Here is an 18299-nt window from a genome sequence, read left to right as displayed (position 1 = left end):
GGTGCAGTCCATAGTTTCCTCAGCTTCCCCATCATAGGCACTGACCTTATTCTGGTGTCAGGACATTGCTCACTCATCCTGTGAGGTCTTTAACATGGCAGGAGAGAGGAATATCTGTACCATGGGAGGCAGCTCAGTGCAGAGATTCCCCTATCCAGCACCAATCCTGCCAGTTTTGGGACTGTCAGTGCTGTCTGTGCAACACTTCACTCACCTATCTGTGGGGCCCTGCGAGTGACCATCCTGCACCCAGAGCCTGGGCCAGTCCCTCTGCATGGTAGCACAATCCTGTGAAGCCTCCAGCCAGTTCAGGGATATCTCACAAGACACTGCTTGCATTCAATGTGGATACAGCCTACATGAGCTCCTTGCTGGGATGCAAATGCTGTGGGAAGGAAATATTGAAGCTGGAGTGAGAGGAGTGAACAGATGTTTTACAGCAATAACTTCCACCCCAATCCCCCTGGAAAGGTTTGGATAGAGAGCCCTGGTCCAGATTCCATCTAGAAGAAGGCTGAGATGCCAAAGCTTTCACAAACATAATCTATTGACTGTACCTTAAAAAAAAAGGTCTACAACAACTGACCACTTATAATTGCTGCTGCTAACAAGTTGCTTTTATTTTCTCCTATGGAGTTACAGCCATAACTTCAGTGTCTGCTTCTGTACTTCTCTACAGTGACTCTTCATGTTAATGCTAATTTAATTCGCAAGTAGCAGAGCAGGGAACTCTGGATGATGTTTTTGCCTTCCAGGTGAGCTGCAGTTCCGTCGAAGTTAGAGCAGCCCCAGGGCTCTTTTTCTTTCTGGTGTAAGGGCCAGAGCTCTCAAGACCATAAATGTGGCCCACAGGTATAATTTTCCTATAGCTACAACTGCTATACAAATATTATCCTGGGACCTAAAATCCTCTTTACTCCATCTATGCATCATGGTATTCATTCAAAGTACATCCAAGAATATGATCAGCCTCAACAGTATATGTTATAATAGTCTCAGCCTTTTTAATTTTAACTTTTAAAGTTAGGGTACAAATAAAAAGAAGGGGGAAAGGCTGATAGAATTAACAGGGAATCCAAGTAAATAAAAACAATGTATTGGTGTTCATGCAGATAAACCTCTTAGGTGATAAAGGAACATAAGTTTGCCTTGGGCAGAGGAGTCTCTACAGTGTCACCTACAAGAGAGTAACAGCTTTTAGTACTTACTACATCCTGTAAGAGTAAAGCCCAAGCAGTCAAGCTTTAGACAACTGTGTCACAAGATACCAAGGAGAAAAGCTTTCCCACCCTGTATCTGAGTATACCCTGTAGAGGCCAAAGTATCTTCTACTCCACAAATCAGACTGAGCTGCAAATCAAAACTGTAGTACTTATTCATAGGTATCTATGAAGTCAAAGCCACTGTAATGCCTTCCCATCTTCAGCCCTTTGCAAGAGCCCCCTTTTTCTGGCTTCTTTATAACAGGATCTATAGCCAGCAGGACAGCACGTTTCTGGCAGTGATATGCCACTAAAATACTGTGACTTGCATTTGGGTGATTATTTTGTGTCATATCTGACATCACCTGTCTATTCGGACCTTCCTATCCGATCTATGACATTTTGCCCACCATGGCTACTCTGCCGGAGCCCGTGGCCAGGCACCAGTGCCCTCTCCCGGGCAGAGCTGGCCCGGCACGAACGCCAAGCCCGGCTCGCAAAGCTCTGCATTGCAAGCAAGCCTGCTTTGCCTCAGGCACTGGAGCAGTATGATTGTCCTTTTGCTGTTGCCCTGACACTTCAAGTAACCTCACCGAGCATTACAGTGACAGCTGAGCTTCTCCTGAAGGAGTAAGGATTAGCTGAAATATAACTAAACAGATGAGAAGTGGTGCTCACTAGGATTGGAGGTCCACATGTCAAGAATTCTGAATGATGAAATGGATGCAATGTAAATTAAAATTTGTTCTGATTAGGGTAATCAGCTAATATATTTAAGCTAGGCTAGTTCAAGTGTGGTTGCATTTCAGCCTCCAAAGACCCCAAATTCTGGTTGCTAATGTGCTGTCAACTGCAGTGTTACAGTGACAGATCCCTAATGAAAAACAAGGAGGAGAAGGCAAAAGAGTCAGTCACTATGTTTCACGATGTTACCTTGAGGTTTCAAGTCTCCTCCTTGGGTGCTTTGGAGAACTTTGCCTGGACTACTACTTTGTGTATACACACACAGTAACACAAGGGCTCCTGGTGTTACAGCTCCTGCGTATTCATAGGGATGTGAGAGACAACTTATTTCCTCAGAGGAAGTTGGGAAGATAAATCCAGTCACAACAGGGAGGTGCTCAGATATAGAAGAAATTGCAGCTACAGCATTTCAACATCTGAGTGTCTCTGAAAGTCATGTGTAATTTCCTAAGCAGATACATTCAGCCCTTCTAATTTTGCCAGTGATGGAAAAAGGTGCATTATAGTCATCAACAGCACTTTACTTTCCATCTGTGTTTCCTCAAGAATTGTGCAAGGTATCATGATTAATTCTGACTGCTCAAGCCATGAGCTCCCTCTAGCATCAAAAAGGATTAATGCAGTTGGTACCTTTGTCATCCTAAAGGAACAGAGAGCAAATATAAGGAAATATCAGTAAGATGAAAGACATCTGACTCTTTTCTTCTTTTTTGGACAAAAAAAAAAAAAAAAAAACAAAAACAAACCCCAAACCAACCAACAAAACAAAAACCACCCAAACCAAAATTCTTTAAGCTAGTTACATGCACATAGGTAAACACTGTCACCCTAAGAATGATGAGGCAAACACACTCCCAGGACAGGAAAAGGCAGGATCTTAGTTTACATCCTAATCCCTGAAATACAGGTAGAAATTGTGCAAGCCCACTCTGGTTATTAGCTTTCACAGCAGACCAATATAAACCAGCAAGATGATGATTCTGGCCTTGGAGCTGTGCTCATTGTTTAGATGAGCATTGTCCCCAGAAAAGAAATAAAAAGAGAAAACAGAATGAACCTGGATAATAAGCAGGTGAAATTGTCCTTTAGAGTACCTCAGACCACAATATTCCAGCTGGCTATTTAGAGCTTCTCTAGTCTTTCCTTCCAATTTATAGCATTTGGGAGCAAAACAGGATTGTTTCAGTGGTGTTAGAGCTCCCCTTCCCCAGGACTACCTAAATGGTGTCACTTGAGTAAATCGTGTCAGTGAGAAAAGCATCTTTGGGCTATGATTTAAATCTTCTGGAGTGTGTTGGCAAGTTTCCTTTCCCAGGGCCAGGGAAAGAAGAAGCCATGTAGCCAACATCTTTTTTGGTTGCATTTGGGAGTGGTTGTGGCGGTGACAAGCACAAACGTGCTAAAGCCTGTATCTCTGCTCCACTGACTACAGTATTTCTGTATTTCTGTTGTGCCTGGGGCATGGGAAGCCACTCTCTATGGCACAGCAATTCTCTCAAAACACAGAGAGAGCAAAGAATGACAGAGTGAGGCAAAACTCCTAACAAGATAGGAAAGGTCAAATGAATTTGCTGCTACACACAGTTGCTAGTGAAAACTGCAAGCCAAACTAGAACATAGAAGTAACACCAACCTTTATACCAGTGCTCAGTAGTTCAGAGAGCTCCTTCTCTCATGCTCCGAAGCCACAACTCTAGTCCAGGCAGGCACTGCAGATCTCAGTTGTTTGTGACATTCCCAGTGATTCTGCACCAGTGTCTGCTGTCCTGTGTGGTCATCTTATTGCAGGGGTTCCATACTGTTGTCTCCTTATCTCAAAAGTTTCATACCTATTGGTGTTTTCTCATGGGTAGCTCTCAGAGCACTGACTCTTTCTTCTTCACAAAGCAGCCAACTGACTCCAGCTCCCTTCACACCCAGCCACCCCACTCTTTTATTGCACTCTGCTTCTCATTGCTTACAGCTGTGGCCTGTTAAAGTCAGGCCTGTCCTAATCTTTGATAACTGGCCCAACCCCTTAGGGGTAAGATTACTTTCTACACTGTCTTTATTTCCTTATATTCTATCCCCCTACAGTCCTGTCTTTGACATCCAAGTCTCGTCTTTCATATACATCACATGTCCATCACTGCTACCAATATTCCAGAAAGATCAAGCACCTCATTAAACCCCCTATGAGACCTCAGTTTTGAAGAAGCTTATGCAAGAAGAATCTTTCTCTGTGTTAAATCCAAACCAGTCCAGTCTTGCTGGGATGATCACAGACTTCATTCAAGGTTGCAAGCTGCAGAATAAGTAGCACTGGAAATCCAGGAGCCTCTCCTCTCTTCATACAGTCTGATATGCTTTAACTTCCTGCACTCATGTTGTGGCCAGAGAGTCCCAGTGACCCACACACAAGACACGTGTTGTGCCTTTTCTTAGGAAAAGAAGAGCATTGTGCTAAGCAGGGACACTGCAGCCTCTGCCATACCCCCTACTGCCAGGGCAGGGGGAAGGACTCACAGGGTGAAGTGCAGGGCAATCAGCTGATGTGGAAAATTAGGTCAGGCCAGGCTGAGATAACCACATATCTGCCAGTGCTGATACTCCAGAGAAGTGGTGCCTAATGATGCTGGTAATTGCTTAGAGCTCATCTACATTTAGAACTTTGGCACTGCCTCTCCCTTCAGTGCTACTTTTTCTGATGTCTTACATGCACCACCTCATAGAGCTCCTGTCTGATTGCATAGGCCACCAGACTGCAACCCCTCCCTCTCCACCTGTTGGCAGAACAAAGCAATGCTGCACACTGGCTGACAGAAGATAGTACAATTTTTCACTCCTCAAATATCTCACGACACTCCCCTGTGTAAAAATTTTAAATATGCCAGCTGTTGTCTCTGTTTCTGGGTTTAAACAAAACATTTATCATGGACTCTTATCTTTTTATCATCTCACTGCTATGTCAGCAGCAAGACACTGAATAATAAACACAAAGTACTCCAGGCATCTCAGAGCAGTCAGCATCACTGCCTCACACATGCTATCCTTGGCTATGATGCCAGTCAAACTTCTCTGGAAACCTGTTGAGCTTTGTAACATTATGCCTAAAAAGCAGTGTTTCTCTGAGTGCAGAGGTGGCTCCAGTGTCTCTTCTTTTTGGAAAGAAAATGGAAATTCTGGTCATTCAAAATTAAATACCAACCTGGTTTCCCTACTTGAAACCATTTAAACTGCAGTCAGGAATCTACAGTTCATTTCAAAATAGTAATTTCATTGCTAAAAACTCCTGACAACTCTCAAAGAAATGGGAGCTCATCAATTCTGAAACACAGACAAAAAGAGCAAATACAGCATATGAAGTGTCTCTCAAATGTCTCCTGATAATTATCAAGAATATGTAACTTCTACTATTTGTTAGAAAATATATGAAATATCATATCTTGCCATGAAGTACTTGTGTCTTATGCTCTAAGTATTAACTACTAACTTATTTTAACTTACTCTAGATAAGAGATCAGATAAAACAGACACTACAATGGATACACAAAGGAAGAACACCAAATAAAAGCCTGACAAAGCCAACAGAAACCAAAACCACCACAGACTGGCATTTTAGAAAGCGCTTTATTTCCCAGTTCTTTCTGCAATGGCTCACAAACATTATTTTTGTTTGCAAGATCAGAATAAACATCAGTGTACCACCAAAAGTATTAGGCTGTAGTTAATCTCTGAAACTTCTTATCTTACTAATGTTAATTATGCTGGCTGACTTTATGGTACATCTTGTTAGCACCTGTCCCCAGTGAAACTTTTTCCATTTTTGTAGTTATTAGCTAATCTCACTAGCAATCTCTCATTTTGCAAAGGAGTTCAGAAGTCTGAAATAAGAGGAATGGAGAAACTTTTGTTCATAGATTAAACTAGATGAATAAAAACATTTCACTATGAAAACATCAATCTTTTTCAATCTTTTTACAATTGCAACTGATGGACCCTAGGTCACAGCTCCTGAAGATACTAGATTTGGTTCCAGTGTAGTCTGCCTTTTTTTTTTTTTTTTAAGATGTTAAATTCACTAATTCACTTTGCCTGATCCAAGGAAAAACCTCAAGTTTATGGAATACTTGAGCACAAAATATTTTTGGTAGCTATGGAACATGGATAATCATGGACTTTTCCAGAGCAGCTGGTGGCTAAATAAAAAATGAATAATTCCTTTCCCTTTTATAAAACTTAGAAAGAAAAGAGAATTGCCATATATATTACTTCTATGGCCCTGACATGGCCAGGAAAACTTAACAAATAAATTATACACAAATAAACAGTAAGACAATAATCAATAATGAGTGATACAATTGGAAGAAAATACTTGAAGTTACAGTGAAAGTACAATTCTTTCTGAAGCTCATCTAATTCATTATCAAAGAAGTCTTTTTCATCCAACTGTTCATAAACAGTTTTATGGACAACTAACAATTCACCATGTTTCTTGTAACAGAGACTCTTCCCTTTATAGTGAAATGTGAAGAGAGAAGATGAAAAGATTAATTTAGCTAATGTTAGGAAGCTATCCATCAATTTTATATTCCATTGCCCCCATTATAAAGCAGTAAGTGCATCATAGTACCCTGACTAGGAACCCTTAATGTCCAGTGCCAGGTATTTTCCAAAGATGGTGTAAGAACATTTATATAAAATTTACCCTCTAAAGGAAGTTCCCTTCTTAATCAGGAAAATAATCTCTGGAAAGCACAAGAATATACATCTCATTGCCAAACTCTGCTTATTTCTTTTCCCAAAGTTAACAGCACTTTCACCGAAGATGCCACTCACCACAAACTTTGCCCCATTCTGAAGCACTGCTAGACACAACACTGGGGAGATGCCACACCCTTAGCACCTGTAAGAACAGCTTTACCAAAGTATATAAAGTAGAATCTACTGCTGCAGCATCCTCTCCTCAGAATGACTCTCCCATGCTCAAACCTGTAAAAATATATCTGGTATTGTTTTCCAGCTGAAATGTAAGGGGTTAGACATGTTCCTGAGTTAATTCTCCACCTGAGGTCTACTCTAGTGAAGTGAGTATGCTGGACTTGAAAGGCCTAACCAGAATACATCCAGAAATGGAATTCCTGATTCAGACAAGGTACCCTACTTCCTTCACACAAAATTAATTCTTAAAAATAAAAAATTAAAGGCAATAGTGACTTGCAGTGATCAAACAGACATCAGGATTTTCCACTATGACTTGTGCCCAGATGTAAATTTCAATATTTGAATCAATATGAGGAAAGCTAATTTAATTTATTGCCAATTAAAATGGATTAAAGCACTGAGAAACAAAAGCAAATTCAAACAGCACATTCCCTTCCCATTGCCCTCTTTCCTTAGACTCAACTTTGAGCCCCCAGCTTCTCTGTCTCCCCTCATCCAAGGCAGCACAAGGCAAAGAGGAATATGGGCATTGCAGTCTGCAACAGCTCCTTTCTGTTGCTCCATCATGGTCCTCTCCACAGGCTGCAGTCCTTCAGCAGAAGCCTGTTCTGGCATGGCTCCTCTGCAGTTCCTTCAGAAAAATCTGCACCTGCTCTGGCATGTGATCCTCTGTGGTCTGCAGGGAACATACCTGCTCTGGCACCTGAAGCAATTCCTCCCTCTCCTTGTTCTCTGACCTTAGTGCTGAAAGGGCTGTTTCACCTTCTTCCTCACTCCTCTGTGCCATGCAGCATTTTCCCTTTCTTGCAGACCCCTCCCCAGAGGTGCCCCAGCTTCACTGATATGCTCAGCTGTGTGCTGTGTCCATTGCAGAGCTGCCAGGAACCAGCTGTGTCCTGCACAGGGCCACCCACACCAGGGCACCCGAACTCAACACAGAAGCACAAACTCAAAGTTGAACATTAAGAACTTCCTGGCCATCTCCTGTGCTCTCTTTCAAGCTGTGCCCAAAGAGTCATTTGTGGGACACAGTGGGGCAGACCCACAGACTGAGCTGGACTCACAGCAATAACTTTGTACTGATAAGGTGCTGGTGCACCAAGGGCAAGACACTGCTATCACCAGCACAACAGCTCTGCATTTGTGCTGGCCTATGTGGAGATACAGGTGCAGGAGCAGAACCTGTGGCAGGTGCCTCCTCTGAGGACTTCTGGAGTGAAGGGGGCAGTGGAGCTCACCCCAGTATTTCCCACTCCTTAAGCAAAATGCAATGATAGCTTACATTTCAAACAAAACCCTCAAACAAAACTGAGGACAGAGAAATTTTCTAAAATGATAAATTTGTTTCTGTGCTGCTCTGAGTATGAGAAAGAGGCAACAGGAGAAAGGCAGAAAAGTCAAAAATCAGAACATGTTAAAACTATTTCCCCACTCCCAAAAAGCAATGAGTACAGTGGTAGGAGACAACAAAAAATTGCTAGGCCAGTGAGAGGTAATTTTATGGCTTGTATTATGTGCAAAGTTAGAGATGCACTAGCACCTGACATGAAAAACCTGTGCAGCCAAGAAATTATTGTGAGGATATTGATTTTAAACTAGTAAATGCCTCTTTCCACAGATCATCTGTTCTCAGCAGAAGTCAGGTGAAGAAGGTTCCCATTTCCTTCATCTCTTTCCATGAACAGAACAGCTCAGATGTGATAACAGCTTTGTCAACAGCCAAAACCACAGAGTTATCAGACCAGTTTGCATTCAGAAGATAACCAGCACACTGAAGATAAAAGCAAAATACACAATTAACATTCTAGCTTTTATTAGATGTGAGCTCAGAGCATAAATAGTAACAAAATCAACAATTAAAAAGCAGTATATTAAAAAAAAACATTTACCATCTAAAGTGAGCCATTTCAGCAATAAGAAATTGCCATCTTCAGCTGTAACTTTGAGAGCTTTCTATCTCCTGCAAGCAGTTTTTTGCAAACTTGTCTTCCTCTTCTGTTCTCTGCTCTGGTCTCTTGACAGTTATCTGGAGCGCTCTCAGAGGTAAGTGATCCTGAGAAAACAGCAAATGAACTAAGAGATAAAAGTGGAAGACAAGGGGGAAACACCTGCACACTTCTGACAACTGAAGTGTCCTCTGTTAGAAACAAAATTTCCAGTTCTCTCTCACATTTAATTTTATCTTTAAAAGAAACAGCTATGCAAAAAAGTTAAATTTATGTAACTTAACAGTGACCTGATAAAACAAACTGAACTTAGATCTATGATAGATTTTTAGGCCCAACTTGTGATTAATTTGCAGAAACACTGTTAAACTGTAAGCTGGCTGTGGGGAGAAATTGAGATTTGTTTTCTTCTCACTGCTGACTAGTGTTTGTCAAGGAACATATTTAAGAAAAAGTATTGTGTAAGGGCAATGCTATGTAAAGAGCAGGAATGCCTACTTTCCATTATATTCTTCAGTTGCTTATTCCTTCTACCAGCTCCTATTCCTAAATTAAGGACACTTGAGGGTGACTGTTCTGGGCACTCCCAACTCTCTGTACATTTTCCACCAAGTTTTCATACACAGAGACTTTATCTTCCCTTAAGCTGGAAAGCAGAATTCCATGAGCCATCCTTCAGGAGATTAATATCAGCAGCTTTGTATCAGGCAGAAACACAAATGCAGCTGTTCTTGGGAGCTGGAAGATTTATCTTCCACTCAACAAGCACTGCAGAACACAGGGGCATGGCCTCAGAATTTGTCCCTAGCTCAGACAGAACTCAGATTAAGATCAAACTCACAACAGAAGGCTCTCAGTTCATGAGATCTGACCATTTTTGGCACCACTGGTATCACTAAACCAATGCAAATTCCATGCACAAAGAAAATTTGCCCCATCTAGAACTGATGTGACAGATGTTAATCAACAAGAGGTGGTTTGCAGAAATTGTTACTGGCATGCTGTCAAGTGACCAGGTAGATCATGCAAATGAAAAAGTGCCCTCATGTGATGGGACAGGTGTTAACTATGGACTCTGGTGTTAGATGCAAGACACTGAACACAGCACAGATGGAAGATCACCTACAGAGAAAGAAAAGTGCCAAACCTTTCAGGCTCTAAGCATGGTGGTTTTGAGGGGTAGTTTGGAATGCTTCATGTTCTGGATAAAAAGAAAAAGAAAGTGAAAAGGCTTTGGTTATTTTAGGTTATTAAAGGGCTAGAAATATACAACATTATTAAGTTAAAGCTTACTCTGTAAAAAGTGTGTATCTGAAAGACTCTGGATAAAAGCTCTCTGCTGTTTCTTTATAAATAAGCTTTTATTTACTTTAATAAAATGCACAGAGACAGTAAAGAGATCAAGGAGATGCCACTGGCCTACAGTTTCAGTATGACATGCAAAGATGGCAATGTATGAATGAGTATTCATTAACATTTTAGGACACACTCATAAAAATATTGAGATCTGTCAAAACACTAGGCATTTTGTTGAGTAGACCAGAGAGAGTCAGCAATAATACTAATATTCTGAAAAGGAAGATTTACTTTTATTCTCTATTGGAAAATCCTCTTCCTCCCACCAAAGAAAGTGCATTACATAGAAGTCATGTCATCAAATTTTATTCTCCTCTGTTTCATTCCTGCAGGTCCTCTCACAAGATCTTACACACTTTCATGCTCTCCACGTTCCTTGAAAGCTTGTAGAACTTCTTGAGTGGGCAAGCAGAAAGAACAGCTATGTCAGCACAGAGACAATCACTGCTTGTCAAGGCTGCTTTCAGGACTAGCACAGACAATGTCAGTCTAGCACAAGGACACTGGCACTGAGCCCCCTCTCTCACTGATCTGGCTCTCCTATTGTCATTTGATTGCCACACCCAATTATGTTCTAAATAGTATCTACAGAACAGAAACTGTTCTCCAAAGAGCAGAAATATTCCTATGATCTTTCCTGGAGCCACTGAACTGTCAACACTTGACCAAGGGAGAGAGCTGAATGTTTACAGTATTTTAGTGGCAGTTTATGCTGTATTGGCACTGTCCTGCTATAGAAATCCAGAGAAATTAGACAAATGTCCAAATGGCAGATCCAATAGTATGTAAGCTTTTGCCCTCTAGTTCCTTCCTAGTTAAGACCCAGAAATCAACTCTTGTGAAAGCACTACACTACAAACAGATTTTCATGATGAGCCATATCAATCCCTGTTAGAAAAAAGATGAGGAGGAGTGAGAAATTTAATTTGCTCAGAACAGCATGCTCTTGTTTAAACAGGCAGAATGTCATTAACAGAAGCCAGTACATGCCAAATGACCAACTGAGCCACACTGCAGAGAGTGAAGGATGGTTGTAGTACAAACATGAATTCCAATTACCCACATAAAAGATCTGAATATCTGCATCATTTAACCACAGATAAGTGTAATTAAAATAGTATTAAAGAACTATGTGCAAACAACTATAGTCATATCTCCATTTTATTTTGAGGTACATACATCTATATATGTATGCATATGTACTTTAAAACTACAAAGTATCCAAAGGTGACTTGTGTGAGGGACTATCATATACACGCTTTTTGCAAGGTGTCTTCTATCTATCAGAGGCTAAAGACTACTGATGAGAATTACTCCCACAGCTCCTATTTTCCTGTCCAAGGAAGGCTCCTTAGGACAAGGACACTACATGTAAAGCTTTCCATGCTTTTAAAACCCCTTCTGTACAAGAACAGGATGGGGTCCTAGTTGACAAACATGTACCAGTAGTTTGCATGATACAGCAATACTATTTATGATCACTCCTTTGAAGACTCTCCAGAAAACACTTCAAATCCCTTCAGAAAATAAACATTTCATTTGTCATGTGCATCAGAAATGGAATGGGATACTAAGATGTAAGAGCTTACATTGGAAAAAAAAAAACAAAAAAACATATGCACACACATTCCTGTTATTTGCTCTCTCCTCCTTTTCCCCCCAGATCATACCTTAGCTGCTGTTTTTGGATAGGCCAGCTGGATAGCTTCTGACCTAAAAAATTAACATCACCTGTTTTACACATGGCTGGTTTCATTCATTAATGAGGTGCATTGTTTTGGGGAGAAGATAATTGCTACTGATGGGATAGGCTCTGAAGTCTATTCCTACAAGAGCTTTGTTCAGAAAGGCAAGGCAGATCAAAGATGATTTTCTCATCAGAGACCAATAAAGAGCAGTAACTTTTCCTACCATCCTCAGCTGTATCACACTTTCTATCCCTAATGGAACAGAATCTTCCTACCTAAACATCTGAGAACCTGTCTGCTTGAACAGCCTTAAGGGAGAAAATTGCACTTTTGCCAACAGACAGACAATTTAATAGGCATCTACTACCCACAGCCAGAATCAGGAATTCAAGTGGTATCAAAGAGGTCAGCCCTAACAGCTGGCAGAAACCATCCTTTCCTCCTTGTTTTATCAAATCTTTTCAGTTGCTGTGAATGTAAATGGTCTGTAAAATAGGGCTCCTTCATACTCATCCCAGTAACAATGATAAACCCCTAAGCAGGCAAATAAAAAACCTTAATGCAATTTAAAGGAATATATGTACTTGTGATTGTGGGGAAAGAGGGAGAAAAACTGATGGGGCAAAGCTCACCAGTGTTTACCTGTGCAGTGAACTCAGCAGCTCCTTCAACAGTCCAGCAGTGAAACACTGAGAATTGGAGGGCCTGAGGGCATGGGATTTCTGTGGAAGCCTTAATAAGTCTGAAGAAAGAGACATTTGGGCAGATACTGAGCTGCAGTCAGTGGGATGAGAAAAGCAGCAGGTTAATTCAGTTGGAAAGAAAAGGTTTGTTTTCCTTGGTAACAGGTAAAGAAAAAGAGTCTACAGCCCTGGGCTGAAGCTTCAAGAGGAGTTTCTTCTTTATATCAGAAGCTAAGAATGGGCACCTCAGACTATGGGGAGTCATTTATCTGCCTCTGGTGCTCACCAAAACTGAAGCAGCTTTTCTGCTTTTAAGGGCAGGGCAGGCTTCCCTTCTCTTCATACCTTTAAATTCCTACCATGAACTCACACTACCCACTACTGGCATAGAGAGGACTATGGATAGACTCAGGAACTGCATTGAGCCCTTGGGCTCTCAACCCCAAAACCCCCCAGGCACAGCCCCCATCTGCCCTCCCAGCAGGATCCTTGCTTTTCAGCAATTTCTTCCACCTGAAGTAGTTCTTCCACCTGAAGCTTCTCCCTGAAGCTGTCTTACTTGTTCTCCATCATCCTTAAAATCCACTGCCCTGACAGAGCTCTTGCATTTCTCCCCATGAGCCCCCATAGCCACAAAATAGACCAGTACTTGAAAAGAACAAGTAGTTTACATTTGAATAGGAATATTTTACATTAAGTTACTATAGAAAAAAAATATACATACACATACATACACAGACATTTGTGCCTCTAAATTTTGTGGAAACTGCAATAATTTTGTACCACAAAAAGCACTCATTACCAGTATTAGTTTCCGTCCAAGAGGCCTCCAGCCTTGAATGAGAGCTATACATATGTACCTTTTTACACCTTCTCTACATTTTACCAAAAGGTTATCTTTGCATGCACATACAGAAGCACATCTCTTTTTGTAAAGCAACCAACCACTCTTACAGACAACCAACAACAATAACTGGATAGGATAAGTGCATAGGATAACCAAGGATAACTGGAGAATCAGTTGTTCATTTACAGTACTGTTGAAGGACAGGAATTCTAGATTTTCAAAATAAGTGCTTGCACACAACAACCACAAGAAAAAGTAAACATCTGCAATTCCAACACAAAGTAATAACCAAGTACTCTGCATCAAGCTACATAGATTACTCTGAAAAATCAGCCTTGAGTATTCTATTTAAACAACTTTAACAATTACACGTGGCACCATTTAATTCTGATCTTTTTCAGATACATAACAGTCTTCTCTGTAAAATATAGGTGGATATTAGTGAAAAAATACATTAAATCAAACATAGAGACTGGACATGGGGGTGAGTTCATATTCCTCCTTCAGCAACACGCACAAAACAAATGTAAAACACACTTTGAAAAAGAATTATTACATTAAATTAAAATAAATGACACAGTAATAAACTGAAATATGTATCTGGAAGACAAAGAACTGAAATACTGCAAAAATTAAGAAAACTGAAGACAAAAATGTGAGTATTGACTCAAGAATCATTTAAAATAAATTTCCCAATAAACAGAATAACAGAATTGCAAGTCTGATCCCCAGCTCTTAAAAACAACTAATTCTTTATTGCTTCTTTAAAATTCTTGCAACTTTTTCTTCTATTGTTTTCAGAGTACCATGCAAATCAGGATAGAATACAAAATTAATTTCAGAACCTGCAATTCAAGATGGTTTTCTCCAGCTGTGAGCAGTAGGTCAAAACCAGAAATACCACCAGAAATACTGTGCAGCACAGGAGGAAACTGTAGCTCATGGTGGAAAGAACTGTGCACAAACCAGAACTGTTAATGAGGGAACTAAGCAAGAACTGATGGAAATATAACTTGACTTTCCTTAAGCTTTTACTCCAATCACAAATGTATTGTCTGCTTTGAAGAGAACTAAAACGTCTTGCTGGTAATCTTTAGCTGTAATTTATTCTTTTGAAAAGAAGGATTCTCAACAATGAGGAAAAATTCTTAAAAAAAGAGCAATATAGGGAAAGAGAATATAGGTTGGAATGCAATAGTTTAAACTTTAAGAAAAGCTGGCCATGATGGAATTATTGAACACAGCAGCATAGAAGGAGGTAACCATTCTGGTATGCAGTTTTTGAGTTGGAAAAGAGAAGGGGACTGCTGAGTGAGTGCTCCAGAACTAACACTGCAGCAGACAACTTCCATCTGGGAGATATTTTGGCAATTAGCAAAATGACCTACCAAGAAAAACCACCAACAAACAAATAAGGCAAGATTAAAAACCCCAACCAAATAAATAAGTGCCACAGGTGAATCTTGTGGGATTTTTCCTACCTAGGAACGAGTAAAGCATACCATAAAACAAGTCAGTGTAGATACTAAATATTAGAGGCTCCGAAAAAATGGAGATTTTTTTTAATGCACTTGCCTGATAAAATACTGGCTCTTGTTTAATAAGAGCATAATCCTGTTGGAAAATTCTAATGGGACCTAACCCAGAAACATTAGCTTTAAACAAATAATATTTATAATGTTAGTTAGCCACAGAGAAGTTGATATATGTTAAGACTAAGATATAGCACCTAACAGATTTTGCATATAAAGGCATTCGGAACTCAAGTTCAATGTAAGGCTTTTGAAAGTTTTAGCTTTAAATAAAATGAAAAAGTAATTTTAAATCGCCACTGTTTAGAAGATGTTTGTGAATGCTTGAGTGCAAGGTAAAGTAACAATTTAAAAATGTTAACATTTTGGTTCATATAATATTCACAACACTTTCTTCTCTACATAAATGAACTAATAAATTTCCCTGGGGTTATTTGTTTGCTTGTTTTCAAGTCTGAAAAAGAGAGAATCCTCACACTGGATTCTTCCACAGCATGCAGAAAAAAACCCCTATTTTATGATCAAGCTCTCAACTAGTTAGCAGGAACTAATAACAAAAAGGCTCCTATTGCTGTATAGAAACTACTCTGAATGTTGCTCTAGGAATTCAACATCTGAAGCAAACAATGCAATTGCTTAACTTGATGTTTATGTTGTTATTAGTTTTAGTTCATTTACAGCTTTAAATTGATTCCAAGTTATTTGTAGGTGTGATTTTTTTTCTAAATGTCTGTCACACATTACACAGCTCAGTGCTTGTCACTTACTATGGCTTTACCTCAAATATTACTAAACTTTAATTTTTATCACATTTTATTTTGTAAAGATTCCTGGTAATTATTTGAATTGTATGGACCACATAAGTCTTAGAATATGTCACCTTTGAAAAAGATTAGTTTATTTTCTGAATGTTGTGGTGACAGCATACTTGGACATAGTGCTTTGATTGCTTCCTTTGTTTTCTTGGGCTTCTCTTTGTTAGGAATGTATCCACAAGCCCTACATACCAAACAACAGCAGCTTAAATCACATTTGTCTGAGCTGATAGCTTCAAGTACTCAAAGCAAGAGGTAGATAAGCTGAAATGGCAGCATCAATCATTTTCCATGAGAAAGACTCCTACATTTAGTTGTTATGACCAACTGCAATCACAGTACCGCTGCAAAGGAAGGCTGCATGCATCAATGAACCTCATTATAAAGCCAGAACTTAAGTTCAAAGGTGTCAAGTCAAAAACATTCACTGTTACAATTCACACACTTTTCTTTATCATACAACCTTATGTTCACCTGGAAACCTCACCTTTCTCCTCTCCTTGATCTTCACACCATTAACATTATGATCAGGTCAAAGTTGCATTTTCTTAAGCATCCATGTCCTTTATCACTTTGAAGTTTAGCATCCTGGACCTTCCTTTTGTCACAAAACCATTGCCATACTGATCCACTCTGCTGTTGGATTCTGTGATCTTGGAGCTGACAGATTCTATGGTCTCTGTAGTACAATAAAAGTCAAGGGTTTCAAGCAGAAAATGTGAACCCAGCATTGTGATCCACATTCTAAAGCTAAGGAATTAAATTGTGGAAGACCTTCAGAAACAATGAACAAAATGACCATTTGGATAGAATCCAAATTACTCAAAAATTGAAACAGAAGAGTGAGGTGGTGTTCCACGGGGCAACGGAATGACCTGGAGTTGGCAGTGAGCCCCATCAGTCCAAGCAAAACAGCTTTCTATCAGAAGTACTCTAAAATATGCTTATTCTGAAAGTCATATAGAAATTAAAAAAGAATGGCAGTACTTTGAGAGCACCTGCCTTTCCTTCCAAGACATTTAGAGTTCTCCAATTTGAAAATCCTTCCAGGCTTCACAGGTGAAGGTGAAGAACTATGGTGAGGAACTGTGGCAGTCTCTGATTTTATCTGTTTCCATAGACAATGCTTTCTCTCTTGGTTCTTGTTTAACTTGGCTCACACAAGTAACAACACCCTCTGTACTTTCTTCAGCTTAAAAACAAAACAAAAATCAAACACTGAAGTTCAAACTCCATTGACAACGCTTCAGCCCCAGTAACTGTGCATTTAAAAGAAAAATATTTCAGGAACTCAAGCTAATAGTTAAGGCATATATGAAGTTTACTGCTTTTTAGCTTGATAGCCAGTTATGTCATCTACTGTGCTCTAAAGCATTGCAAGATGACATGAACTTGCTCCAGTAAGGCTCCCCTCAAGTAACAATATTTAAACCAATTTATAAAAAAAAAATAAATGTTTGGAGATATAAAATCTCTTCCACAAAAAACATCTTTCCCCTTTCCCACAGAAAAATAAAAAAACTAGTTAGAACTGTCTGAAAGAAGTCTGTCTTGGAGTTCCCCACTATCAACACATTTGTCTCCTTTCTTCAAGACACACAGAACAAAATCCACTGTATTTTCTCTATTCTATTATTGACATATTATTGAGAAAACTACAACTTACTAAGTGCTGGCTGGCTGTCCACAATCCGTACTGGGATAGTCTGCACATCTCCCAAGAGAATCTGCTGCACTCCTCCTTCCAGGCTTCTGGAGTCATCCACCCCTTCGCCTGGCACCAGCTGGCCCATGGCAAGCAGACTCTGATCAGAGGCAGGCAGAGCCCCAAAAGCAGGCACAGCAGCACTGTCCTGTGTCAGGCCAGCACCTTGCAGACTGTGCCCCTGACCCAGTGCTAGAGAATGGCTGCCTATTGCACCCCCCAGGGAATCCAGGAGACCTGCAGGGCTGGGAGGGGAATGGTTATTTACAGCTAGCAGGGCTGTTGATCCGTTTGTCGAGGTAAATGCTGACTGCAGCTGTAATCCCTGTGGAAGAGAAGGCAGAAGTACCAACCTAGGAGTAGTTACAGCAGAAGGAGTTTGCATTTAACAGCATGTATTGTCTAGGTGGCTTCTGACTTCTTACTCATTAACTCTTCTGAACACTCAATCCCAGCAACTCTAGGCTCAAAATGTACTTGAAAACAATTAGGACAATGGAATCCAGCAGCATTTAGAAGATTGCTTCTGACCATAAAGTTCTAATTTTGGATTGATGTTCAGTTTCAGATCATTCCCCAGTACTGTCCATTCCCACAAGAGGTGGGTACTACAAGCTAAGCACACTGCTTTAAATAAAATGATGTGAGATGGAGTCAGGCTGTCCTCAGAAAGAGAAGAAACAGCAAGTAGAACAGAATCTTACTACAGATCATTTTTCTAGAGAAAAAGTGCATTTTGTTGGGGTTCAAGAAATACGAAGGCAGATTTTCAAAGTAGTTAAGGAAGAAGGATAAGAGAGCCAGCTTTGAAGGGAGATGAGCTTTAAAAGAAGCTCTTTTAGCATGACATTCTTATCC

At 40.1% G+C, this 18299-nt stretch overlaps 1 protein-coding gene across 2 annotated transcripts in view; it reads right to left on the bottom strand.

Moving 5' to 3' along the window:
• Nucleotides 1-8381: 8381 nt before the first annotated feature.
• CARF (calcium responsive transcription factor) overlaps nucleotides 8382-18299 on the bottom strand; it is a 31252-nt gene continuing 21334 nt past the window's right edge. The window contains exons 14-19 of one of the 2 annotated variants that reach the window (XM_058809533.1): nucleotides 17403-17766; nucleotides 16224-16928; nucleotides 12502-12601; nucleotides 11842-11884; nucleotides 9963-10016; nucleotides 8382-8922 (exon numbers count right to left, since the gene is read on the bottom strand). In XM_058809533.1, the coding sequence (XP_058665516.1) occupies nucleotides 16810-16928; nucleotides 17403-17766 (483 nt within the window). In that variant the 3' untranslated portion in view covers nucleotides 8382-8922; nucleotides 9963-10016; nucleotides 11842-11884; nucleotides 12502-12601; nucleotides 16224-16809. Of the gene's footprint in view, nucleotides 8923-9962; nucleotides 10017-11841; nucleotides 11885-12501; nucleotides 12602-16083; nucleotides 16929-17402; nucleotides 17767-18299 lie in introns of those variants that run through there. The other variant, XM_058809532.1, reaches the window with a different exon arrangement.

The sequence above is a fragment of the Ammospiza caudacuta genome, chromosome 8 (genome assembly GCF_027887145.1).
Source record: "Ammospiza caudacuta isolate bAmmCau1 chromosome 8, bAmmCau1.pri, whole genome shotgun sequence".
Classification (NCBI taxonomy): domain Eukaryota; kingdom Metazoa; phylum Chordata; class Aves; order Passeriformes; family Passerellidae; genus Ammospiza; species Ammospiza caudacuta.
This window is presented reverse-complemented; position numbering and strand designations above follow the sequence as displayed.